The sequence below is a fragment of the Ranitomeya imitator genome, chromosome 6 (genome assembly GCF_032444005.1).
Source record: "Ranitomeya imitator isolate aRanImi1 chromosome 6, aRanImi1.pri, whole genome shotgun sequence".
In the NCBI taxonomy this organism is placed as follows: Eukaryota; Metazoa; Chordata; class Amphibia; order Anura; family Dendrobatidae; genus Ranitomeya; species Ranitomeya imitator.
This window is the reverse complement of record NC_091287.1, coordinates 15,000,538-15,026,906: the sequence shown is the minus strand read 5'-3', so window position 1 is coordinate 15,026,906 and position 26,369 is coordinate 15,000,538. Positions and strand designations below refer to the sequence as shown.

The window sequence follows — 26,369 nt, the reverse complement described above, 5'->3', positions numbered from 1 at the left end:
GCACTCCCCGCCTCCTTCTGTGCCCAAATTAACCCCCTCCCACTCTCTGCCGTGCCGCCGGAGTTCCCTTTCACCGGCCGGCGTTCTCATCATGGGCGCCGCCATCTTGGATCCGGCGCCCGCCCCCGACGTCACGCGGGCACGCCCATTCCCAGCGTGCCTTGCGCGTGACATCAGACGAGCGACCCGGAAGCGGCCACCGCACCTGGACGCCGGCAGAGAGGGGAGGGCGGCGTGGCAGGCCATGGAAGGGAACCCAGCCCTCTGACCACGCTGCTCGGACGCAGAGACCCGGGGGACCTGCGGACGGCGCTTCCAGACTCCCGAACCCGTCGCACAGGCGCTGCCTGATTCTTCCACGCCGGGACGGGACCTGGGTAAGTGAACCGCCGTGTTCAGTAAGAGGGTCCCTGTCAGGACAGGAAACCCAACTGAAGCGAGGGAGAGGTACCGCCCTTTTATTTTCAGTAGGGTTTCCTGTCCTGGCTGGGCGGATCCCCTCTCTCATGTGTGCCGTCATGGGGGAAGGGAAAACACAGGATTTTATTTTCCGCAGCATGTCAATTATTTGTGCGGAATCCGCAGCGTTTTTACACCTGCTCCAATAGAAAAAACTGAAGATGTAAAACCGCAGCGGAATCTGCAATAGAAACCGCGATAAATCCGCAGGAAAAACCGCAGCGGTTTTGCACTGCGGATTTATGAAATCCGCTGTGGAAAAATCCACAGAGGATCTTTCTACGTGTGTACATACCCTTATGGCTCTTGCGAAAGTTTCATTTTTTTTTTAAATCTGTGGACAAAAGTATTAAAAAAATAATAGGTACAAAAAGTGTTCATTCCCTTTCAAGTGTTCCGCTACAGATCCCCTCATTGTTCATGTTCCTTTTCGGAGAGTCATTTCAAGAAATACTGATGCATACAAGTATATGGCTTTATTATGTCTTTTTTAGTTTAGATACACACAGACAACTACCAACTTGGTATAAAGTATAAGTTGTGAAGCCACAGTCATCGCGTCCTCTTCTCCAGTCTAAAAGAAATAAAGTGCAATAAGATGAAACTCCATATGAATGCTCACAACTCATAAAACTACAAGATGCAGGTGACGTATTGGGGCCACGGAATATTTTCTTTTAATCCTATAAATATACCGCAAGTGTCAAAGCTGCAGAGAACAAAACAGAAAACCACTGAAGACACCGACTCCCGCAGCAGTCTACTGGGCGGAGCAGATGTCAAATCCACGCCTATGACATCACTTCCTGCTCAGTAACGGGATGCAGCCATCTTCTGCAGACTTCCAGCTCTGCCCGCCACCCTGTGTACTCAGCATATCGTACTTCTAAGGCTGTGTTCACATGTTGTGTTTTTGCCCCATGGAGTTTTTGTATAAAACCTGATGGAAATCGTGATGCCAGTAAAGCAATTTGTAATCCTTACGTGTCATGCACATGTTGCTTATTTGTGAATTTACAGATCTGGTGCAGATTAAAGTCTGCATAACATCAATTCTTTCATAGGACTACATCAGATTTGGTGAACTACGTTGGATTTTTTTTATTTTAATAAAGTAGTGAATCAGGGGAAGTGTTTAGTCAAAAAAAGTATTTTGTGTTTATTTTTGATTACTGGGTTAGTAATAGGGGTGTCTGATAGACCCCTCTCCAATACTAGCACCAGCTGTGTTTTTGGAAAATTTCCAGCTGACATCAACCCCAAACCCCATTATCCCGATTGCCGAAGCATAAAGGGCTAGCGGGAAGAGCGAAGGCAATGTTCCAGAATTGGAGCACATCATGTCATGTTCCACTTCTGGGATGGACAATAACTGGGATTTTTAAACTATTAGTGATGAGCGAGTACACTCATTGCTCGGGTTTTCCAGAGCACGCTCGGGTGACCTCCAAGTATTTATGACTGCTCGAAGATTTAGTTTTCATCACCTCAGCTGAATGATTTACGGCTGCTAGCCAGGCTGAGTACATGTGGGGATTCCCTAGCAACCAGGCAACCCCCACATGTAATCATCCTGGCTAACAGATGTAAATCATTCAGCTGAGTTGATGAAAACTAAATCTCCGAGCAGTCATAAATAATCGGAGATCACCTGAGCGTGCTTGGGAGAACCCAAGCAACGAGTACACTCGCTCATCACTAGTATTAATCCCTTCATGAACTTAGGGTTCTGTTTTTTGCGTTTCCAATTTTTGCTCCTCATCTACCCAGAGCCAACACTTTATTTTTTTGTCAATATCGCCATGTGAGGAGGTGGTGAGTCATCACCAGATGTTGACGGAGCCGGTGGGCGGTCACCAGATAGTGATGACTGAGGCAACGGGCGGTCACCAGATAGTGATGACTGAGGCAACGGGCGGTCACCAGATAGTGATGACTGAAGCAACGGGCGGTCACCAGATGCTGAAGATGATGGAGACGACTGGCGGTCACCAGGTACTGAAGATGACGGAGACGACAGGCAGTCACCAGATACCGAAGATGACGGAGGCAGCGGGAAGCACCAGGTACTAATGGGATTTACATCCCCTTTGGTATTTCACTTTATTTGTATCCATTAATAAAATGCAAACTATTAACATTGATATTTTAGAACGCTTCTTATTTTCTGGTATTTCTTACCATATCTGCCTAAAAGTTTTGAACAGTACTGGATGTTCCACTGGTTTCTGGTCCAAATACATAAGTAGCTACCAATATGGAGCGGAGTCCTCACCGTTACCAGTATTACGTACAGCGTGCACGTGGGAGGCAGACAGAGGTGGAAGTATGAAGTGCAGCGATATCTGCGGGGCAGGAAGTGATGTCAGAGCAGCTGGAAAACTTACATTTTATGGACCCAAATAAAAACAATATATGGAAATGAAAACTCCAGATGAGTAGATGGGAGCGACAGATTGAGACCACATAGCTATCTGAATCCAAAGACAAACAAACAAAAACAAACCACGAGATGTTCAGTTCTTCTGCCGATCCATCACTGGGTCACTATCCCACGCTAACGTTCGGAGGATGAGCGTTTATGAAAAGTGTAAATATGGCCACCAAAGAGCTCATAAAGTCAAGTATTGCCGAGCTAGAGCTATAGTTCACAACAGCGACCTAGGATTACTTTTTCTTAATATGGCAGTCCGAGACGGACCCCGGCACGAGGGGGACGACTGATCTGCCGCTTTCTTCCCAAGCGGCGCAGTGCTCATCCAGTTCATAGTAAATACCACGCTCTGAGAACCAGCCGGGTTCAGGTCTTCAACTGAAATGGGAGCTCAGAGGTTTCCCCAAGAATAAGCTCTGATCACAGGCGGTCCTGTAGCAGTCAGCTACGATCTGGTTAAGAAGCCAGAAAGTGTTTCTTTCCACCACAAAAAAACAAACCATCACTACACACATCTCACGATCAATAGAAAGTCTGTGGAACAAATGTACGTCCGAGTCCTCCACACACAGAAGTATACACACCCTGTATGGCCATTAAAATGAGTTTATTCACCAGACAGTCCCTTTATGGGAGATCTGTCACTTAGCTAAGGGGAGAGAGGCTTTTCAGTGATAGTAAGCAGATTTTGCTAATACAAAGTGAAGAACTACAATGTCGCGTCTCAGCGTGTGACACAGCTCGGCTGAGGCTCCATCATCTCCATCTTGGATCCACCCATGCAGAGAACACAACAGTTCGGACAGGGGCAGCCTCATTCGGCAGCTACAATAGACCCCATTGCACAGCTATCCACCAATGTTCATGAATGCAGGACATGCATGTATGGAGACGTAGGTAGCGCTGTCTGCATGTAGATGGGCAATGTCTTAGAGCCACCAGGCCAGTAGCCCTGTGGTCACCTTACTGTCTATAAGATTTCAGTGCCTGGATATTGTACAGATTGTGAACTCGGATGTGCGCCAGGAGCGTCTGTTTCTTATTGAAGCTCCTCTCGCATTGGCTGCATGCAAAGGGTTTTTCTGGGGTGTGTGCGTCCTCATGGGCCAACATTTGGGTTTTCAGGAAGAAGCTCTCGTTGCATTGGCCGCACTTGAATGGCTTGTCCCCCGTGTGCACTCCCTCGTGAGTGTTGAGCAGGGACTTGTCGTTGAAGCTCTTCTCACAGTGCTGGCACTGATAGGGCTTGGGCTTTAGGTGTCTTTGCTCATGGACCAACAGGCTGCTACGACTGGGGAACCAGCTGTTACACTCACTGCATTCTTGCGGTTCATCTCCGACGTGTGTCTTCTGATGAGTCAAGAACAGCTTCTCGTCGTTGAAGTTTCTGTCGCACTGGCTGCACTGGTAAGGTTTGCAAAACTTGTGATTGATGCTATGAGCTGTAAGCAGCGATGCCCTGGAGAAGCTCTGGTCACACAACGTGCATGGGTAGGCTAGCTGACCTGTGTGGACCCGGTGATGGGCTTCCAGGATGGACTGGCTGTTAAACCTTTTCTCACAATATCTACATTTCAGCGGCTTATCCTTATCAGCTTCCTCATTATTTCTACTTCTCTTGGCGGCTGATTTTGCTTTGCACGTCACCTTCTTGGTTTTTCTCTTTTTGGCGCTCGCCTTCTTGTTTCTTGCACCCTCCTTCTTGTTTCTTGCGATTTCCTTCTTGCCTTTTGCTTTCTTTTTGGAGTTCGTTTTTGCATTACTGCTGGATTTTGTAGTGGAGTTTTTGGATGAAGATTTGCTGGTCGTCTCCAATGGAACCACATTTTCTGCACCCAAGCTTCGGGTACGTTGCCGTCTAGTCGCTGTCACCCCTGACTTTAGACTGCAGGTCTTATTAGTGAAGGGTTTTCTTCCGCCATGGATCTTGATATGGGTTTCTAGGGCCGTGTTGTATTTATAACATTTACCGCATAGCGGGCAACATTTGCCCTTTTCTTGATTCTCTAAGAGAAGTGACGGGGTCCTTCGGCTTCTCGTTTTAATTGCTGGCTTCCTAGTTCTGGTTTCCATCATGTTTCTCCTGTTGGGTGTTTTTTTTAAGGACTATTTTGCGGTCTTCTCAGAGTAACTCAGGATGAGCCTCCGGTCATAAAAAAACAGTTCCGGTCTTCAATCACCAACTCAAATGATTGATTTTTGTTCCTGTGACAAACAGAAAACATAATAAATAGTCAGATACCAACGTAACAAACATCATGTAACAGCAACCTAATATATATTACACTAAGATCAGAAGTAGATTGAAGAAAACTGTACATGCACAAAATATTACAGAAATAGTACAGAAAGAAATCAAAAACTAAAACTCCTCAACTGTTCATCACACATCCAGAAATCTAACTGCGCAAGTACGATTCTGTGCAAAGCAACGTGGACATTTTCCCACTGCAACAAAAAAAACCAAGATCAATGGCAAATATATTCCAATGGTTACTGGGATATAGCGCATGTATAACAGGTAGAGAATGATAAATGCAAGGTCCTGTAATATGGTGCAATTGTGTAATATACCCAGAGCATAGAATAACGGATAATACACCACAGGAGAACCATGTACATCCATTACTGATCCTGTACTGATGCAGAGTTACATCCTGTATTATACTCCAGAGCTGCACTCACTAGTCTGCTGGTGCAGTCACTGTGTACATACATTACATTACTGATCCTGAGTTACACCCTGTATTATACTCCAGAGATGCACTCACTATTCTGCTGGTGCAGTCACTGTGTACATACATTACATTACTGATCCTGAGTTACCTCCTATATTATACTCCAGAGCTGCACTCACTATTCTGCTGGTGCAGTCACTGTGTACATACATTACATTACTGATCCTGAGTTACCTCCTATATTATACTCCAGAGCTGCACTCACTATTCTGCTGGTGCAGTCACTGTGTACATACATTACTGATCCTGAGTTATCTCCTGTATTATACCCCAGAGCTGCACTCACTATTCTGCTGGTGCAGTCACTGTGTACATACATTACTTATCCTGAGTTACCTCCTGTATTATACTCCAGAGCTGCACTCACTATTCTGCTGGTGCAGTCACTGTGTACATACATTACATTACTGATCCTGAGTTACATCCTGTATTATACTCCAGAGCTGCACTCACTATTCTGCTGGTGCAGTCACTGTGTACATACATTACTGATCCTGAGTTACACCCTGTATTATACTCCAGAGCTGCACTCACTATTCTGCTGGTGCAGTCACTGTGTACATACATTACTGATCCTGAGTTACATCCTGTATTATACTCCAGAGCTGCACTCACTATTCTGCTGGTGCAGTCACTGTGTACATACATTACTGATCCTGAGTTACATCCTGTATTATACTCCAGAGCTGCACTCACTATTCTGCTGGTGCAGTCACTGTGTACATACATTACATTACTGATCCTGAGTTACCTCCTGTATTATACCCCAGAGCTGCACTCACTATTCTGCTGGTGCAGTCACTGTGTACATACATTACATTACTGATCCTGAGTTACATCCTGTATTATACTCCAGAGCTGTACTCACTATTCTGCTGGTGCAGTCACTGTGTACATACATTACATTACTGATCCTGAGTTACCTCCTGTATTATACCCCAGAGCTGCACTCACTATTCTGCTGGTGCAGTCACTGTGTACATACATTACTGATCCTGAGTTACATCCTGTATTATACTCCAGAGCTGCACTCACTATTCTGCTGGTGCAGTCACTGTGTACATACATTACTGATCCTGAGTTACATCCTGTATTATACTCCAGAGCTGCACTCACTATTCTGCTGGTGCAGTCACTGTGTACATACATTACATCTACTAACAGACTCTTCCACACTTTACACTTCACTGTTCTTTTATCTCTATATTTCCCGGTGCCGATTCTGGACCTGTTTTTTTTTTTGGATCTGAAATCTATATTACACTTTTTTTTAGAAGCTGTAGAGCATTAGCAGGGTCTGTGTAATTGAAACTCCTCCACGACCTTGGATGCATAGGTACATCATCGGTCGTGTGTCTGCCTTTGACGTGGGCTCCGGCGATGAGCCTGCACATCTTTCCCTGAGCATGATAACTGATCTCATCAACTGTCAGGTCTAACAGCAGCAGGTGAATCGGAGATCCATCTGTGGCTGTTAACCACTTAAAAGCAGCTGTCAATCACTGACAGCGGCATTTAATTCGCCCTGGCAGGAAGCGCATCAAAAGTTCTGCCCAACGTCGCCCCCTTCACGTCTCGAGGCGCCAAAGGGGTATCAAAAGTCATGACAGCCCGGGGTCTGCAGATGATCCCCGTGCTTGAATCCCTCTATGGACGCCGGTGAGTTCTTCTATCCTGCTGAAGCCCTACTATGTGTAGCACAGGCGATCAGATGATTATAAAAATAAACAAAATAAAAAGTTCAAATCATCCCCCTTCTCTCCCGTTCAAAATAAAAATGCACATTTGATATTGATGCGTTCAGAAATGTTCGATCAAAACAAAAATTACAGTTTTGATACCGCTGTAACACTGCAATAAAAGGCAACCAAAAAAAAAAATAAAAAAATCGTATCTGCCCCAAAACAGTATCAAGAAAAAAAAAGAAAAAAAAAAAAAAAGACAGCTTGGGGTGCAAAAAATAAACTCTCATGCAGCCCCTGATCACGAAAAATGGAGACGCTATGGGTCTCAGAAAATGGTGACATAAGGGAAATATTTTTTTTTCTTACCTCAAATAAAAAAAGAATCTATACATGTTTGTTATCTGCGTACTTCTACTGGCCTGGAGAACCATAATGGAAGGTCAGGAGTAACATTTAGTTAACATGGTAAATAACAAAAATTGTGGAATTGGATTTTTTTTATTTTTATCTCACTGGACTTTAACTTTTTTACAGTTTTCCAGGTCACTATGGTAAAATCGATGGTGTTGTTCAAAAGTGCAACACCTCCCACAAAAAAACAAGACCCCATATGAGGATGGAAAAAATAACAAAGTTATGGCTCCTGGAAGAAGGGGAGCAAAACACCAAAGTGCAAAAAAAGGAAAATTGCAAGGTGGTGAAGGGGTTAAAGTGGACATGATTATTTTGACAGCATTATGGAGGAAGGGGTGAAGTGTTAACCCCTTCAAGCTACAGTACAGGCCAAAAGTTTGGACACACCTCATTTAAAGATTTTTCTGTATTTCCAGGAGTATGAAAATTGTACATTCACACTGAAGGCATCAAAACTATGAATTAACACATGTGGAATTATATACTTAACATAGAAGTGTGAAACAACTGAAATTATGTCTTATATTCTAGGTTCTTCAAAGTAGCCACCTTTTGCATTGATGACGGCTTTGCACACTCTTGGCATTCTCTTGATGAGCTTCCAGAGGTAGTCACCGGGAATGGTTTTCACTTCACAGGTGTGCCCTATCAGGTTTAATAAGTGGGATTTCTTGCCTTATAAATGGGGTTGGGACCATCAGTTGTGTTGTGCAGAAGTCTGGTGGATACACAGCTGATAGTCCTACTGAACAGACTGTTAAATTTTGTATTATGACAAGAAAAAAGCAGCTAAGAAAAACGAGTGGCCATCATTACTTTAAGAAATGAAGGTCAGTCAGTCCGAAAAATTGGGAAAACTTTGAAAGTGTCCCCAAGTGCAGTGGCAAAAACCATCAAGCGCTACAAAGAAACTGGCTCACATGAGGACCGCCCCAGGAAAGGAAGACCAAGAGTCACCTCTGCTTCTGAGGATAAGTTTATCCGAGTCACCAGCCTCAGAAATCGCTGGTTAACAGCAGCTCAGATTAGAGACCAGGTCAATGCCACACAGAGTTCTAGCAGCAGACACATCTCTACAACAACTGTTAAGAGGAGACTTTGTGCAGCAGGCCTTCATGGTAAAATAGCTGCTAGGAAACCACTGCTAAGGACAGGCAACAAGCAGGAGAGACTTGTTTGGGCTAAAGAACACAAGGAATGGACATTAGACCAGTAGAAATCTGTGCTGTGGTCTGATGAGTCCAAATTTGAGATCTTTGGTTCCAACCACCGTGTCTTTGTGCAACGCAGAAAAGGTGAACGGATGGACTCTACATGCCTAGTTCCCACCGTGAAGCATGGAGGAGGAGGTGTGATGGTGGGGGGGGGGGCTTTACTGGTGACACTGTTGGGGATTTATTCAAAATTGAAGGCATACTGAACCAGCATGGCTACCACAACATCTTGCAGCGGCATGCTATTCCATCCGGTTTGTGTTTAGTTGGACCTTCGATTTTCAACAGGACAATGACCCCAAACACACCTCCAGGCTGTGTAAGGGCCATTTGACCAAGAAGGAGAGGGATGGGGTGCTACGCCAGATGACCTGGCCTCCACAGTCACCAGACCTGAACCCAATCGAGATGGTTTGGGGTGAGCTGGACCCCAGAGTGAAGGCAAAAGGGCCAACAAGTGCTAAGCATCTCTGGGAACTCCTTCAAGATTGTTGGAAGACCATTCCCGGTGACTACCTCTTGAAGCTCATCAAGAGAATGCCAAGAGTGTGCAAAGCAGTCATCAACGCAAAAGGTGGCTATTTTGAAGAACCTTGCATATAAGACATAATTTCAGTTATTTCACACGTTTTTGTTAATTATATAATTCCACATGTGTTAATTGGTGATGAGCGAATATACTCGTTACTCGAGATTTCTCGAGCATGCTCGGGGGTCCTCAAAGTATTTTTTAGTGCTTTAGTTTTTATCGCCGCAGCTGAATGATTTACATCTGTTAGCCACCATAAGTACATGTGGGGATTCCCTAGCAACCAGGCAACCCCCACATGTACTTATGCTGGCTAACAGATGTAAATCATTCAGCTGCGGCAAGAAAAACAATCTCCCGAGCACTAAAAAAAAATACTCGGAGGACCCCCGAGCATGCTCGAGAAACGAGTATGTTCGCTCATCACTAGTGTTACTGTTAATTTATAGTTTTGATGCCTTCAAAGTTTCATAGCCATGAAAATACAGAAAAATCTTTAAATGAGAGGATGTGTCCAAACTTTTGGTCTGATAATAATATATATATATACAGTCATGGCCAAAAGTATTAACACCCCTGCAATTCTGTCAGATAATACTCAGTTTCTTCATGAAAATGATTGCAATCACAAATTCTTTGGTATTATCTTCATTTAATTTGTCTTAAATGAAAAAACACAAAAGAGAATGAAGCAAAAAGCAAAACATTGATCATTCCACACAAAACTCCAAAAATGGGCCAGACAAAAGTATTGGCACCCTCAGCCTAATACTTGGTTGCACAACCTTTAGCCAAAATAACTGCGACCAACCGCTTCCGGTAACCATCAATGAGTTTCTTACAATGCTCTGCTGGAATTTTAGACCATTCTTCTTTGGCAAACTGCTCCAGGTCCCTGATATTTGAAGGGTGCCTTCTCCAAACTGCCATTTTTAGATCTCTCCACAGGTGTTCTATGGGATTCAGGTCTGGACTCATTGCTGGCCACCTTAGAAGTCTCCAGTGCTTTCTCTCAAACCATTTTCTAGTGCTTTTTTGAAGTGTGATTTGGGTCATTGTCCTGCTGGAAGACCCATGACCTCTGAGGGAGACCCAGCTTTCTCACACTGGACCCTGCATTATGCTGCAAAATTTGTTGGTAGTCTTCAGACTTCATAATGCTATGCACACGGTCAAGCAGTCCAGTGCCAGAGGCAGCAAAGCAACCCCAAAACATCAGGGAACCTCCGCCATGTTTGACTGTAGGGACCGTGTTCTTTTCTTTGAATGCCTCTTTTTTCTCCTGTAAACTCTATGTTGATGCTTTTGCCCAAAAAGCTCTACTTTTGTCTCATCTGACCAGAGAACATTTTTCCAAAACAGTTTAGGCTTTTTCAGGTAAGTTTTGGCAAACTCCAGCCTGGCCTTTTGTTATGTCTCGGGGTAAGAAGTGGGGTCTTCCTGGGTCTCCTACCCTACAGTCCCTTTTCATTCAGACGCCGACGGATAGTACGGGTTGACACTGTTGTACCCTCGGACTGCAGGGCAGCTTGAACTTGTTTGCATGTTAGTCGAGGTTCTTTATCCAACATCCGCACAATCTTGCGTTGAAATCTCTTGTCAATTTTTCTTTTCCGTCCACATCTAGGGAGGTTAGCCACAGTGCCATGGGCTTTACACTTCTTGATGACACTGCGCACGGTAGACACAGGAACATTCAGGTCTTTGGAGATGGACTCGTAGCCTTCAGATTGCTCATGCTTCCTCACAATTTGGTTTCTCAAGTCCTCAGACAGTTCTTTGGTCTTCTTTCTTTTCTCCATGCTCAATGTGGTACACACAAGGACACAGGACAGAGGTTGAGTCAACTTTAATCCATGTCAACTGGCTGCAAGCGTGATTTAGTTATTGCCCACACCTGTTAGGTGCCACAGGTAAGTTACAGGTGCTGTTAATTACACACATTAGGGAAGCATCACATGATTTTTCGAACGGTGCCAATACTTTTGTCCACCCCCTTTTTTATGTTTGGTGTGAAATTATATCCAATTTGGCTTTAGGACAATTCTTATTGTGTTTTTTTCATTTAAGACAAATTAAATGAAGATAATAATACCAAAGAATTTGTGATTGCAATAATTTTCAGGAAGAAACTGAGTTATCTGACAGAATTGCAGGGCTGTCAATACTTTTGGCCATACATTATATATATATATATATATATATATATATATATATATATATATATACACACACACACATACCGTATATGCTCGAGTATGAGCCGACCCGAGTATAAGCCGACCCCCCTAATTTTGCCACAAAAAATTGGGAAAACTTATTGACTCGAGTATAAGCCTAGAGTGGAAATGCAGCATTTACCGGTGAATTTCAAAAATAAAAATAGATCATTCTTGCCCCATAGCTGTGCCATTTAGTGCTCTGCACCGTTCATATTTCCCCATCGCTGTGCCATATAGTGCTCTGCACCGTTCAGATTTCCCCATAGCTGTGCCATATAGTGCTCTTCACCGTTCATTATTGCCCCATAGCTCTGCCACATAGTGCTCTGCACCGTTCATATTTCCCCATAGAGCTCCACATATATCTGTGCCATATAGTGCTCTGCACCTTTCATATTGTCCCATAGCTGTGCCCCATATAGTGCTCTGCACCTTTCATATTGTCCCATAGCTGTGCCCCATATAGTGCTCTGCACCGTTTATATTGTCCCATATCTGTGCCCCATATAGTGCTCTGCACCGTTCATATTGTCCCATATCTGTGCCCCATATAGTGCTCTGCACCGTTCATATTGTCCCATATCTGTGCCCCATATAGTGCTCTGCACCGTTCATATTTCCCCATATCTGTGCCCCATATAGTGCTCTGCACCGTTCATATTGTCCCATATCTGTGCCCCATATAGTGCTCTGCACCGTTCATATTTCCCCATATCTGTGCCCCATATAGTGCTCTGCACCGTTCATATTTCCCCATATCTGTGCCCCATATAGTGCTCTGCACCGTTCATATTGTCCCATATCTGTGCCCCATATAGTGCTCTGCACCGTTCATATTTCTCCATAACTGTGCCATATAGTGCTCTGCACCGTTCATATTTCCCCATATCTGTGCCCCATATAGTGCTCTGCACCGTTCATATTTCCCCATATCTGTGCCCCATATAGTGCTCTGCACCGTTCATATTGTCCCATATCTGTGCCCCATATAGTGTTCTGCACCGTTCATATTTCCCCATATCTGTGCCCCATATAGTGCTCTGCACCGTTCATATTTCCCCATATCTGTGCCCCATATAGTGCTCTGCACCGTTCATATTTCCCCATATCTGTGCCCCATATAGTGCTCTGCACCGTTCATATTGTCCCATAGCTGTGCCCCATATAGTGCTCTGCACCGTTCATATTTCCCCATATCTGTGCCCCATATAGTGCTCTGCACCGTTCATATTTCCCCATATCTGTGCCCCATATAGTGCTCTGCACCGTTCATATTTCCCCATATCTGTGCCCCATATAGTGCTCTGCACCGTTCATATTTCCCCATAACTGTGCCATATAGTGCTCTGCACCGTTCATATTGTCCCATATCTGTGCCCCATATAGTGCTCTGCGCCGTTCATATTGTCCCATAGCTGTGCCATATAGTGCTCTGCGCCGTTCATATTTCCCCATAGCTGTGCCCCATATAGTGCTCTGCACCGTTCATATTTCCCCATATCTGTGCCCCATATAGTGCTCTGCACCGTTCATATTTCCCCATAGCTGTGCCCCATATAGTGCTCTGCACCGTTCATATTGTCCCATATCTGTGCCCCATATAGTGCTCTGCACCGTTCATATTGTCCCATATCTGTGCCCCATATAGTGCTCTGCACCGTTCATATTTCCCCATAGAGCTCCACATATATCTGTGCCATTGCTGCAATAAAAAACACACACATACTCACCTTTCTTGCTTGCAGCTCCCAGCGTCTCTCTGCACTGACTGATCAGGCAGAGGGCGCCGCGCACATTATATGCGTCATCGCGCCCTCTGACCTGCACAGTCAGAGCAAGAGGACACGAAGACAGAGCGGCGCCGGGAAGATGGAGCGGCGCCCCGCGGCTGGAACGCGGACAGGTGAATATTACATACTTACCTGCTCCCGGCGTCCCGCTCCCTCTGCCTGTCACACGGTCTTCGGTGCCGCAGCCTCTTCCTCTATCAGCGGTCACCGGCACCGCTGATTAGAGAAATGAATATGCGGCTCCACCCCTATGGGAGGTGGAGCCGCTTATTTATTTCTCTAATGAGCGGTCCCACGTGACCGCTGAAGAGGGGAAGAGCTGCAGCACAGAAGACCGTGGGACGGCAGGGGGAGCGCCAGGATCGCTGGAAGCAGGTAAGTATACCTCAGCGCCCTCACCCGCCGACCACCTTGACTCGAGTATAAGCCGAGAGGTTTGGGCTGAAAATCTCGGCTTATACTCGAGTATATATATATATATATATATATATATATATATATATATATATATATATATATATATATATATATATATATATACACATACATACACACACATACAGCGTCATTACACACAGATCTATTTCACGTGTTTATTTCTGTTAATGTCGATGATTATGGCTTACAGCCAATGAAACCCCAAATGTCATTATCTCAGTAAATTAGAATACTTTATAACACCAGCTTGAGAAATTATTTTAAAATCCGAAATGTCCTACTGAAATGTATTATTAACATTATAGCGCCATTTATTCTTTGGCGCTTTACATGTAAGGAGGGGTATACATAATAAAAACAGGTACAATAATCTTGAACAATACAAGTCACAACTGGTAAAGGAGGAGTGAGGACCCTGCCCGCAAGGGCTCACAATCTACAAGGGATGGGTGAGGATACAGTAGGCGAGGGTAGAGCTGGTCGAGCAGCGGTTTGGTCGATCGGTGGTAGCTGCAGGTTGTAGGCTTGTCGGAAGAGGTGGGTCTTCAGGTTCTTTTTGAAGGTTTCGATGGTAGACGAGAGTCTGATGTGTTGTGGTAGAGACTTCCAGAGTAGGGGTGATACGCGAGAGAAATCTTGTATACGATTGTGGGAAGAGGAGATAATAGGGGAGTAGAGAAGGAGATCTTGTGAGGATCGGAGGTTGCGTGCAGGAAAGTACCGGGAGACGAGGTCACAGATGTATGGAGGAGACAGGTTGTGGATGGCTTTGTACGTCATGGTTAGGGTTTTGTACTGGAGTCTCTGGGTAATGGGGAGCCAGTGAAGGGATTGACAGAGGGGAAAGGCTGGGGAATAGCGGGGGGACAGGTGGATTAGTCGGGCAGCTGAGTCTAGAATAGATTGGAGGGGTGCGAGAGTGTTAGAGGGGAGGCCACAGAGCAGGAGGTTGCAGTAGTCAAGGCGAGAGATGATGAGGGCATGGACTAGGGTTTTGCAGATTCTTGGTTTAGGAATGTACGGATCTGTGAAATATTTTTGAGTTGAAGTCGGCAGGAAGTGGAAAGGGCTTGGATATGTGGTTTGAAGGAGAGATCAGCGTCAAGGATTACGCCGAGGCAGCGAGCTTGTGGGACTGGGGAGAGTGGGCAGCCATGCACTGTAATGGATAGGTTCGTTGGGGGAGTCACATGAGATGGGGGAAAGATAATGAATTCTGTTTTGTCCATGTTAAGTTTTAGAAATCTAGCGGAGAAGAAGGATGAAATAGTGGACAGACATTGAGGGATTCTGGTTAGTAGGGAGGTGATATCTGGTCCAGAGATGTAGATCTGTCATCAGCATAGAGATGATACTGAAAGCCATGAGATTCTATGAGCTGTCCCAGGTCAAAGGTGTAAATGGAGAAGAGCAGGGGCCCTAGGACTGAACCTTGCGGGACTCCGACAAATAGGGGGTGAGGTGAGGAGGTGGTGTGTGAGTGGGAGACGCTGAATGTACGGTCAGTTAGGTATGATGAGATCCAGGATAGGGCCAAGTCTATGATGCCAAGGGGTGAGAGGGTCTGTAAGGGTATGTGGACACGTTGTAGATTTGTCTGCAGAATTTTCTGCACAAAATCTGAATCTCTTGGCAGAAAACGCAGGTAAAAATCCGCGTCTTTTTAACCCGTTTTTTTCTGAGGTGTTGATGCATTTTTTGTGCGTTTTTTGAGCCTAAATAAAGATGTATCATTTTACAAAAAAAAAAAAGAATTGTGATGTAATTTCTTTGTCCAACCTCTTATGTTACATATTCCATTGAAGAATAATGTTTACACACACACACACACGAGAAAGCTGATAGGAGAAAGATAATAGATAATACCAAGGCCGATGATTAGTAATGAACCTAATAAAATGGTACATAAGGGGTTAATAACCATGGATCTTCCCAGGCCATGAATCTCAGCCCGCAGCTGTATATTTAGCCTTTACTGGCTATTAAACTAGGGGTCCCTCTATAATTTATAGCCAGAAAGGCTATGCAGACAGCTGTGGACTGATATTCATAGCCTAGAGAGGTGCCATGGATATTGCCCCAACGGCTATAAATACAAGCCCCCAGCCGCCCCAGAAATGGCGCACCTGTGAGATACGCCAATTCCGGCACTTAGCCCCTCTCTTCCCACTGCCCTGTAGCGGTGGTATATGGGGTAATGGGGGGTTAATGTCAGTATGTAAGCCCGGTTAGTAATGGAGAGGCGTCAATAAGACACCTATCTATTACTAATCCTATAGTAGTGAAAGAGTTAAATGAAGACACAGCCAGAAAAAAGTATTTTAATATTCTTAAATTTCACCATACTTACAACCACGCCTAATTCCCCGAAGCCCTCGATCACCTGCAAAAAATAAAATAAACCAACCGTATACTCCCTGTTCTGACGCAGTCCAATTAATAACGAGTGTCGCACGACGATCTCCCCTATAGAAGTGACATCGGGAGATGTGACTGCTCTACAGAGCATCCCACGATGCACTGACAGGAGACAATGGTTCCTGCAGTGCATCGCTGAAGAGGTTACCCGAGTTCATGCTCACTTTACGGCAATGCTGTGTGGGAATTTTCTCACACAGCGTTACCAGTGAGAGAATTAACTCGAGTGACCTCTCTCCAGGCAGCGGAGGAGGGATATATTTTGCGGAGGATTGCCTCCGCTGTCAGTTCATCGCGGAGACCCTGTAGAGTGCTGACATCGCCCGATGTCAGTGTGTCACTGTTCTACACGGTAGATCGTTGTGGGACCCTCGTTATTAACTGGACTACGTTGGAAAGGTAAGTGTAGGTTGGTTTATTATGTTATTTTTATTAGATCAAGGGCTTCAGGGACTAGGTGATTGGTGAGTATGGGCAGCACGGTGGCGCAGTGGTTAGCTCAGTAGCCTTGCAGCGCTGGAGTCCTGGGTTCAAACTCCACCAAGGACAACATCTGCAAAGAGTTTGTATGTTCTCTCCGTGTTTGCGTGGGTTTCCTCCGGGTACTCCGGTTTCCTCCCACATTCCAAAGACATACTGATAGGGAATTTAGATTGTGAGCCCCAACGGGGACAGCGATGATAATGTGTGCAACCTGTAAAGCGCTGCGGAATATGTTAGCGCTATATAAAAATAAAGATTATATTATTATTATGTACTGTCTAATGTATGTCCTGTATGTCTGCTGTATGTTTTTGTTTTATTTTACTACTGAACACATGCAATGCTGTCACTGAGCATTAATTGCCGGATGGGAGCAGTAGTCCCATTAGACAGTGGATGCCTACACAGACACGCACACACACACACAGACCCACGCACACACACACAGACCCACGCACACACAATACACGCATGCCCACGACACAGACACGGACAGTCTCCGCCCATATTTCCCTCCTCCCGATCTGCAGAGTTTTCAGCGCCCACATGCGCAGATCTTTTTTACACCTGCAGTTTTGCTGCGGATGTGCCTGACTCAATGGAAGTCAGTGAGTGCAGAAACGCTGCAGATCCGCAAAAAGAATTGACATGCTGCGGAAAAATCCACACAGATTTGCAGTTTAATTTTCCGCAGCATGTGCACAACAATTCTTCATTTCACATAGAATAACATTGCTTGTGCACTACACTGCGGATCTGATGCAATTCCACGCATCCAAAAACACTGCAGATCTGCATCAAAATCCGCAACATGTGCACATAGCCTGATAGTAGGGAATGGTCCACTGTGTCAAAGGCAGAGGACAGGTCCAGGAGGAGGAGGACAGAGTAGTGTCACTTGCTCTTGGCGGTTAATAGGTCATTGGTGACCTTAGTTAGGGCAGTTTCAGTGGAGTGGTGTGACCGGAACCAGATTGTAAGCGGTCGAAGAGGGAGCAAGAAGAGAGATGGGAGGACAGTTCAAGATGGACGTGTTGTTCCAGTAGTTTTGAGGCATAAGGGAGAAGAGATATAGGGCGATAGCTAGATACAGAGGATGGGTCAAGAGAGGGATTTTTGAGGATAGGTGTGATGGAGGCATGTTTAAAGCTTGAGGGGAAAGCACCAGTTGTTAGTGATAGGTTGAATAGATGGGTTAGGGTTGGGATGAAGACTGTGGTGAGGTTTGGGATGAGGTGGGATGGGATCGGGTCAAGTGCACAGGTGGTGAGATGTGATCTTGAGAGTAGAGTGGAGAATCGATCTTCTGTAATGGTGGAGAAGTTGGTTTTGGAAGAGGAGGGCTGGGTAGTTAGAAAGAAGGGCTCTGGGAGTGGTCGACAAAAACTGTCTCTGATGTTATCACATGCATGTTCAGTAAATGCACTCAATACTTGGTCCAGCTCCTTTTGCATCAAGTACTGCATCAATGCGGCGTGGCATGGAGGCGATCAGCCTGTGGCACTGCTGAGGGGTTATGGAAGCCCAGGTTGCTTTGATAGCAGCCTTCAGCTCGTCTGCATTGTTGGGTCTGGGGTCTCATCTTCTTGACAATACTCCATAGATTCTCTATAGCAGGGGTCCCCAACCTGTAGCTCGGGAGCCACATGTGGCTCGCGGTCCCATGATTTGTGGCTCACGGCTGTCTGCCAGCTTGGTGCATTAGCTGCAGGTCTAGCAAACAGATATGGCAGCACACTGCAGCGCTAAAACATGCAAACTTGAAAACACGAAATTTGAACTGCATTACTGCACTAGAAATATGAAAAATGAGCGCTTTTAGCGCATAAAAATGGCCAATTATCTGCCTTATTTACTTAACTATATACGAGTTGGCGACTCTAGGTTCAGCACCTGTTCACACTTAGTCTATGTTTGGATGTGCAGGTCAGGTTTTTGAAATGTATTCTCTAGCCTTCTGATCGTGCACTCCGCCTCCTAGCTTCAGGTGTTTTAATTACAGCAGGTCCAGTGCCCCTCCACAGAGAGAGAATTTTAGTCTAAGAAGAGGTTTCACATGTACCCATTCAGATAGAGACGTTTATTCTCAGCGAGGTAAGGCAAGCGTAGGACCTGGTATAAGAGAGATGCCGTAAAGGGGCTACCATGTACACATAAAATTGGCCATTTTTATGCGCTAAAAGCTCTCATTTTTCATATTTCTAGTGCAGTAATGCAGTTCAAATTTCGTGTTTTGAAGTTTGCATGTTTTAGCGCTGCAGTGTGCTGCCTTATTTACTTAACTATATACGAGTTGGCGACTCTAGGTTCAGCACCTGTTCACACTGAGTATGTTTGGATGTGCCGGTCAGGTTTTTGAAATAGCAAACAGATATGAGAAAATCTAAAAATGGTGAACTTTGTGTGTAGCCCTGCACAGAAGAGCCGACCTGATGCACATATACTGGTGTTAGGGGTTTTGAGATAATTACTACCTGTCGGAGAAGGTGCCTGAAGCTGGATGTGACAGTGTGTTGAGAGTGCTGGATGGGAGAATACTGAATGGGAGTATTGTGGGGACCGCTGAATCTTGTTATACTGCTTTGGGGAGATTTCTGTGGAAAAGTTATGGTTATCATTATACCCCTAATGGGGGCTCTAGTTGTCACTATTGTGAGGGGGAGGGAGCTAGTTGTGGCTCGTGATGCTCTCACAGAGCAGAATGTGGCTCTCTAGGTCAAAAAGGTTGAGGACCATTGCTCTATAGGGTTAAGGTCAGGCGAGTTTGCTGCCAATCAAGCCCAGTGATGCTGTTGTTTTCACACCTTATATTGGTACTTTTGGCCGTGTGGACAGGGGCCAAGTCCTGCTGGAGAATGACATTTCCATCTCCAAAAAGCTTGTCAGCAGAGGAAAGCATGAAGGGCTCTAAAATGTTCTGATAGACGGCTGCGCTGACTAGGGTCTTGATTTCACACAGTGGACCTACACCAGCAGATGACATGGCTCCCCAAACCATCACTGATGGTGGAGACTTCACACCAGTCCTCCAGCAGCTTGGATTGTGGCCTCCACTCTTCCTCCAGACTCTGGGACCTTGATCTCGAAATGAAATGCAACATTTACTTTCACCTGAACACAACACCTTGGACCACCGACAACAGTCCAGTTCTTTTCTCCTTGGCCCAGGTAAGACGCTTCTGGCGTTGTCTATTGGTCATGAGCGGCCGGACACAAGGAATGTGACACTTGTAGCCCATGTCCTGGAGACGTCTGTGTGTGGTGGAGCAATGACTCCAGCAGCCGTCCACTCCTTGTGAATCTCCCACAAATTTTTTAATGGCCTTTTCTTAATCCTTTCCAGGCTGAAGGTTATCCCGGTTGCTTGTGCACCTTTCTCTACCACACGTTTTCCTTCCACTCCACTTCCCATTAATATTCTTGGATACAGCACTGTGTGAACAGCCGACTTCTTTACCAATGACCTTTTGTGGCTTCCCCTCCTTGTGGAGTGTGTCAGTGACGCCTTCTGGACATTTGTCAGGTCAGCAGTCTTCCCCATGATTGTGGAGCTACTGAAATAGACTAAGGACCTTTATAAACACTTAGGAGCCTTTACAGGTGTTTTTTTTGTTAATTATTCTAACTTACTGAGATAATGACTTTTGGGTTTTCATTGGCTGCAAGCCATAATCATCAACATTAACAGAAATAAACACGTGAAATAGATCACTCTGTGTGTAATGACTCTATAGAATATATCAGCTTCACTTTTTTATTGAAGAACTGACTCACTTTTTGATGATATTCTAATTTTGTGAGAAGCTCCAGTATATTCACAGTAGTGTGAAAAAAAATGTTTGACCCTTCCTGATTTCCTATTCTTTCCCATGTTTGTCACACTTATTTCCGATCACCAAACAAATGTAAATATTAGACAAAGAACACAATCACACAATGCAGTTTATAAATGAAGATCTTTATTATTAAGGGAAAAAAAAATCCAACCCTACAGGGCCCTGTCTGAAAAAGTGATGAGAATGTCCGGCCATCTGTCGGTGACTTCAAGCTGAAGCACACTTGAGTTAGGCAGCAGGACAATGATCCAAAACACACCAGCAAGTCCACCTCTGAATGGTTGAAGGAAGACAAAAAGTCGTAGTTACTCATCGATAACGGTGTTTCTCAGAGCCCATGACAGCACTACCGGAGAGAGGGGATCCGCCCTTCAGGGACAGGAAACCTACGGGATAAAAGGGCCGTACCTCTCCCCTGCGTCAGTTTGGTTTACAGAGCATCGGAAGTCCTCCAGGTTAGTCACAACAACACAAAATATACAACTTAATCATATTGCTTAACAAGTGAACACCGTGCCTATATGGAAAAACACTTCACACAAAATAATGTGCTAACCGCACACGTGATGAGGGGGGGAATAAGCAGGTGCTGTCATGGGCTCCGAGAAACACCGTTATCTACGCTTTTCTCAGTCGCCCATGACAGCACCATCAGAGAGAATTGCAGAGATCATTGCTTAGTGAGGGACCACAGCCAGCAGAACCCTTCTTCCGAGGGTTAGGTCAGATGAAAAGGCTAGGTCTAAGCAGTAGTGTCTGAAAAAGGTTGAAGGTGATGACCAGGTGGCCGCCTTACAAATTTCATCTAATGGTACCTCCGACCTTTCGGCCCAGGAGGTCGCCATAGCCCTTGTAGAGTGGACCTTCAGTCCCTGCGGAACGGCGTTCCCGGTGGATGAGTACGCCAAGGCTATTGCCCATCGAGCTATAGTGCCCTCAGAGGCTCTGAGTCCTTTTCTGGGCCCCTGGAAGCAGATAAAAAGAGACCCTTCCTATGCTGCCGGGTGGTTTTAATGTATTGAACTAGACACCTTTTTACATCTAGTGTGTGAAATTTCTCTTTCTTTTTATTTCTAGGGTCTGGACAGAAGGAAGGAAGGATTATTTCCTGAGATCTATGGAATGTGGACGCAACTTTTGGTAAATAGGCAGGGTCTGTTTTTAGTATAACCTTATCGTCCAGGATTTGTGTAAGGCCGGTTTCACACGTCAGTGGCTCCGGTACATGAGGTGACAGTTTCCTCACGTACCAGAGACACTGACTCGTGTCTCTGCACATGTCAGCGTGTTTTCACGGACCGTGTGTAAAACACGGAGACATGTCAGTGTTCGTGGGAGCGCACGGATTACACGGACCCATTAAAGTCAATGGGTCCGTGTAAAACACGTACCGCACACGGACGCTGTCCGTGTGCAGTCCGTGTGTCCCGTGCAGGAGGCAGCGCTACAGTAAGCACTGTCCCCCCAGCGTGGTGCTGAAGCCACCATTCATATCTTCTCTCCAGCAGCGTTCGCTGGAGAGAAGATATGAAAAATCCTTTTTTTTTTTTTCGTGTTTAAAATAAAGATCTCTGTCCCCTCCCCCCTCCTCCTGTGCACCCGCCCGCTGATAATAAAATACTCACCTGGCTCCCTCGCAGCTTCCTCTCAGCGCCAGCTTCTCCTGTATGAGCGGTCACGTGGTGCCGCCGATTACAGTCATGAATATGCGGCTCCACCTCCCAAAGGGGTGGAGCCGCATATTCATGACTAATGGGCGGCACCACGTGACCGCTCATACTGGAGAAGGTGCGGCGCGGAGAGGACGCTTCGAGGGAGCCGGGTGAGTATTTTAGTAACAGCGGGCGTGCGCACAGGGTGTGGGAGGGGACAGGGATCTTTATTTTAAACACGAAAAAAAAAGGATTTTTCACATCTTCTCTCTAGCAAACGCTGCTGGAGAGAAGATATGAATGGCGGCTTCAGCACCAGATGCAGGGGACAGCGCTTATCTCTAGCGCTGTCTCCTGCACGCTCCGTGTGGTACCCAGTCGGCACACGGGCGGCACTAGGCTGCCGCACGTGTGCCACACTGATGTTCTCGGTAAGCACACGGACACGGATAATTCCGGTACCGGAATTATCTGGACGTGTGAGATTGGCCTAAAGGGAGGGTTGGCAGACAGGGCTTGGAGGTCACTTATCCTACGGGCCGATGTCAGGGCTATTAGGAGGGCCGTTTTAAGTGAAAGAATCCTAAGGGGTCTATTACAGGGATTCCCCACAGATCTGTAATTTTGTTGAAGATGCCCTGATTTAGAGACGATTGCCCCTGCTTTAGTTGGGTACAACTCAGGAAGTCCGCTTTCTGGTTCTCTACACCTTTTATATGTAGGGCCGATAGGGATAGAAAGTTGTTTTGTACTAAGCTGAAAATTTCGGAGATGGTTTCCATTAGTGTTTGAGACCTGGTCCCCCCTGGTGGTTTAAGTAGGCTACTACTACCTAGAAGGTTCCCCGTCAGGGACAGGAAACCAAACCGATGCAAGGGAGAGGCACCGCCCTTTTATCTTGTAGGTTTCCTGTCCCTGAACGGCGGATCCCCTCTCTCCAGTAGTGCTGTCATGGGCGACTGAGAAATGAAGACTTTGGAGCGGCCTAGTCAAAGTGCCGACTTTAAAACAATTGAGATGCTGTGGGATGGACTAAATAGGCGGTTCATGTTCAGAAACCTCCAATGTGGCTGAATTAAAACAATTCTGCAAAGATGAGCGGCCAAAATTCCTCCAGAGCCTTGTAAAAGCCTCATCGCCAGTTATCACAAATGCTTGATTGCAGTTGTTGCTGAAAAGGGTGGTCTGACCAGTTATTACATTTAGGGGGCAATCATTTTTTCACACAGAGCCCTGTAGGTTTGGATTTCTGTTTCCCTAGTTTTTGTTGTTATGCAAAGTTAAGCTGTTTACAAATAGCAGGTTTTTCTTAGTTTTTCTTTGTTTTTGTCAAGGTACATTAGTCTCTTGTGCATGCTGATGAAGTTGAATCAGATTAATTTTTTAATGCACTAAACTATCAGGTTTTGTCACCAAGAACCGAGCGGCGGCTGCAGGCAGCAACCGGACAAGGACCGAGCGGCGGCTGCAGGCAGCAACCGGACAAGGACCGAGCGGCGGCTGCAGGCAGCAACCGGACAAGGACCGAGCGGCGGCTGCAGGCAGCAACCGGACAAGGACCGAGCGGCGGCTGCAGGCAGCAACCGGACAAGGACCGAGCGGCGGCTGCAGGCAGCAACCGGACAAGGACCGAGCGGCGGCTGCAGGCAGCAACCGGACAAGGACCGAGCGGCGGCTGCAGGCAGCAACCGGACAAGGACCGAGCGGCGGCTGCAGGCAGCAACCGGACAAGGACCGAGCGGCGGCTGCAGGCAGCAACCGGACAAGGACCGAGCGGCGGCTGCAGGCAGCAACCGGACAAGGACCGAGCGGCGGCTGCAGGCAGCAACCGGACAAGGACCGAGCGGCGGCTGCAGGCAGCAACCGGACAAGGACCGAGCGGCGGCTGCAGGCAGCAACCGGACAAGGACCGAGCGGCGGCTGCAGGCAGCAACCGGACAAGGACCGAGCGGCGGCTGCAGGCAGCAACCGGACAAGGACCGAGCGGCGGCGGCAGGCAGCAACTGGACAGGACCTGAGGGGCGGCTGCAGGCAGCCACCAGACAAGAACCGAGCGGCGGCGGCAGGCAGCAACTGGACAGGACCTGAGGGGCGGCGGCAAGCTGGAAACGGGACAGGACCTGAGGGGCGGCTGCAGGCAGCAACGCAGTGTCAGGCTGTCAGTGATCTTCTTACAGTAGAGCAACAATTCTCATTTCTTTTCAGATCCTCAGAGCTCTTTGCCATGAGGAGCCGGTGACCGGTATGAGAGCGATAACACCCAATTTTACGCCCCTGGTAACACTAACGAGTCACATGACACCCATGAGGGAACATGGCTAATTGGGCACAATTTGGACTTTTTCACTTAGGGGTGTACTCACTTTAGTTGCCAGCGGTTTAGACATTAATGGCTGGGTTCACCCTGTTATACCAGCCGTACACTGACTACTGTACATTGTCTCACAGTCAGATCTTCAGTGTTGTCCCATGAAAAGAGAATAAAACATTTACAAAGATGTCAGGGGGTGTACTCACTTCTGTGAGACACCATATACACACACATTCTATATATTACATACAGTATATACCTGCACACATCCTATATATCACATACAGTATATACCTGCACACATTCTATATATCACATACAGTATATACCTGCACACATTCTATATATCACATACAGTATATACCTGCACACATTCTATATATTACATACAGTATATACCTGCACACATTCTATATATTACATACAGTATATACCTGCACACATTCTATATATTACATACAGTATATACCTGCACACATCCTATATATCACATACAGTATATACCTGCACACATCCTATATATCACATACAGTATATACCTGCACACATTCTATATATCACATACAGTATATACCTGCACACATTCTATATATTACATACAGTATATACCTGCACACATCCTATATATTACATACAGTATATACCTGCACACATTCTATATATTACATACAGTATATACCTGCACACATCCTATATATCACATACAGTATATACCTGCACACATCCTATATATCACATACAGTATATACCTGCACACATCCTATATATCACATACAGTATATACCTGCACACATCCTATATATCACATACAGTATATACCTGCACACATACAGCTGTATATTGGGGGCAGGTATCACTGGGGTGCAGTTCCCCGCATCACCAGGTGGGGGCGCAGTGCTGAGGCCTCTGCAGTGATATCTGGGGTGCAGCGGTGTGACGTCAGCAGGGCTGCACCACTACTACTACTGAGGGGTGATGTTTGCACAGCAGCTTTCAGGGTGACAGAATATTCCGGAGTATCGGGGTTATTTCCTCCCGGCCGGGTGTGGGGGCGCAGATCCCTCCTCCTCTCCCTGCAGCCTCCGCACCACCTCACCGTCCGGGGCGTCATCTCCTTCACGGCGGCGCCAGTGGCCTGAGAGCACCGGTTGTGTGTGATCCGGGCGGCCGCACCGAGCACTCACCTGGATAACGGCGTCCACCGACTGCACTGCGAGGATCAGGACGGTCCGGGCCACAATGGAGCAGGACGGATGACGCGTAGGGTCACGTGATAGGACTGAAAATGGGAGGGGCTTACTGGCTACTTCTATCATGATTGGTTGTGACTGCGCTGTGAGGTTTGGTGGTCGCGGCAGCTCCGTGCGGAGAATGAGCGGATGCGGAGAATGAACGGATGCGGAGAATGAACGGATGCGGAGAATGAACGGATGCGGACGGCTTCGCTGGAGGCGGAATGGCCACGGTTCTTCTTGTTGGGCTTTTCTTTATGTTTTTCTTTTCGTCCAGTGAATGTGTATTTTGATATTTTTCTGTCCCCGTCGCTGTATGAGGCTTGGGGGTCTTTATTTTATGTAATGTACTAGAAACTGGGAAAAAACCCAAGTGGATGAAATGGTGAAAGGACTCCTCTCCGCCATTGTTTTCTGTGGTTTTGTGTTTCCAGCTCTCATGATCCAGGTTGATGATTCCCCACACGAGGTGCAGTTAGGGCGGCACCAGACACGGCCAGGGCGACACCAGGCG

The 26,369-nt window shown here is 46.3% G+C and overlaps 1 protein-coding gene across 2 annotated transcripts; it reads right to left on the bottom strand.

Annotated features, from left to right (window-relative positions):
- Positions 1 to 920: 920 nt before the first annotated feature.
- On the bottom strand, positions 921 to 25,894 carry LOC138641656 (zinc finger protein 568-like). Of its 2 annotated transcripts, XR_011313929.1 has the most exons (3): positions 25,808 to 25,894; positions 2,966 to 5,098; positions 921 to 1,033 (listed from the first exon to the last, which is right to left on the bottom strand). XR_011313929.1 is itself a non-coding variant. In XM_069729216.1 (2 exons), exon 2 carries the CDS (start codon positions 4,967 to 4,969, stop codon positions 3,857 to 3,859), a length of 1,113 nt encoding a protein of 370 aa, XP_069585317.1. In that variant the 5' UTR covers positions 4,970 to 5,098; positions 24,676 to 24,780; the 3' UTR covers positions 3,484 to 3,856. The 2 variants fall into 2 exon arrangements, 1 of the variants encoding a protein (XP_069585317.1); XM_069729216.1 differs by lacking the exons at positions 921 to 1,033; positions 25,808 to 25,894 and adding an exon at positions 24,676 to 24,780 and having other exon boundaries at positions 3,484 to 5,098.
- Between the last annotated feature and the right edge of the window lie 475 nt (positions 25,895 to 26,369).

Bases quoted from the DNA above. Each gene is read 5' to 3' on its own strand.
- LOC138641656 (XM_069729216.1), bottom strand. From the start codon at position 4,969: ATGATGGAAACCAGAACTAGGAAGCCAGCAATTAAAACGAGAAGCCGA.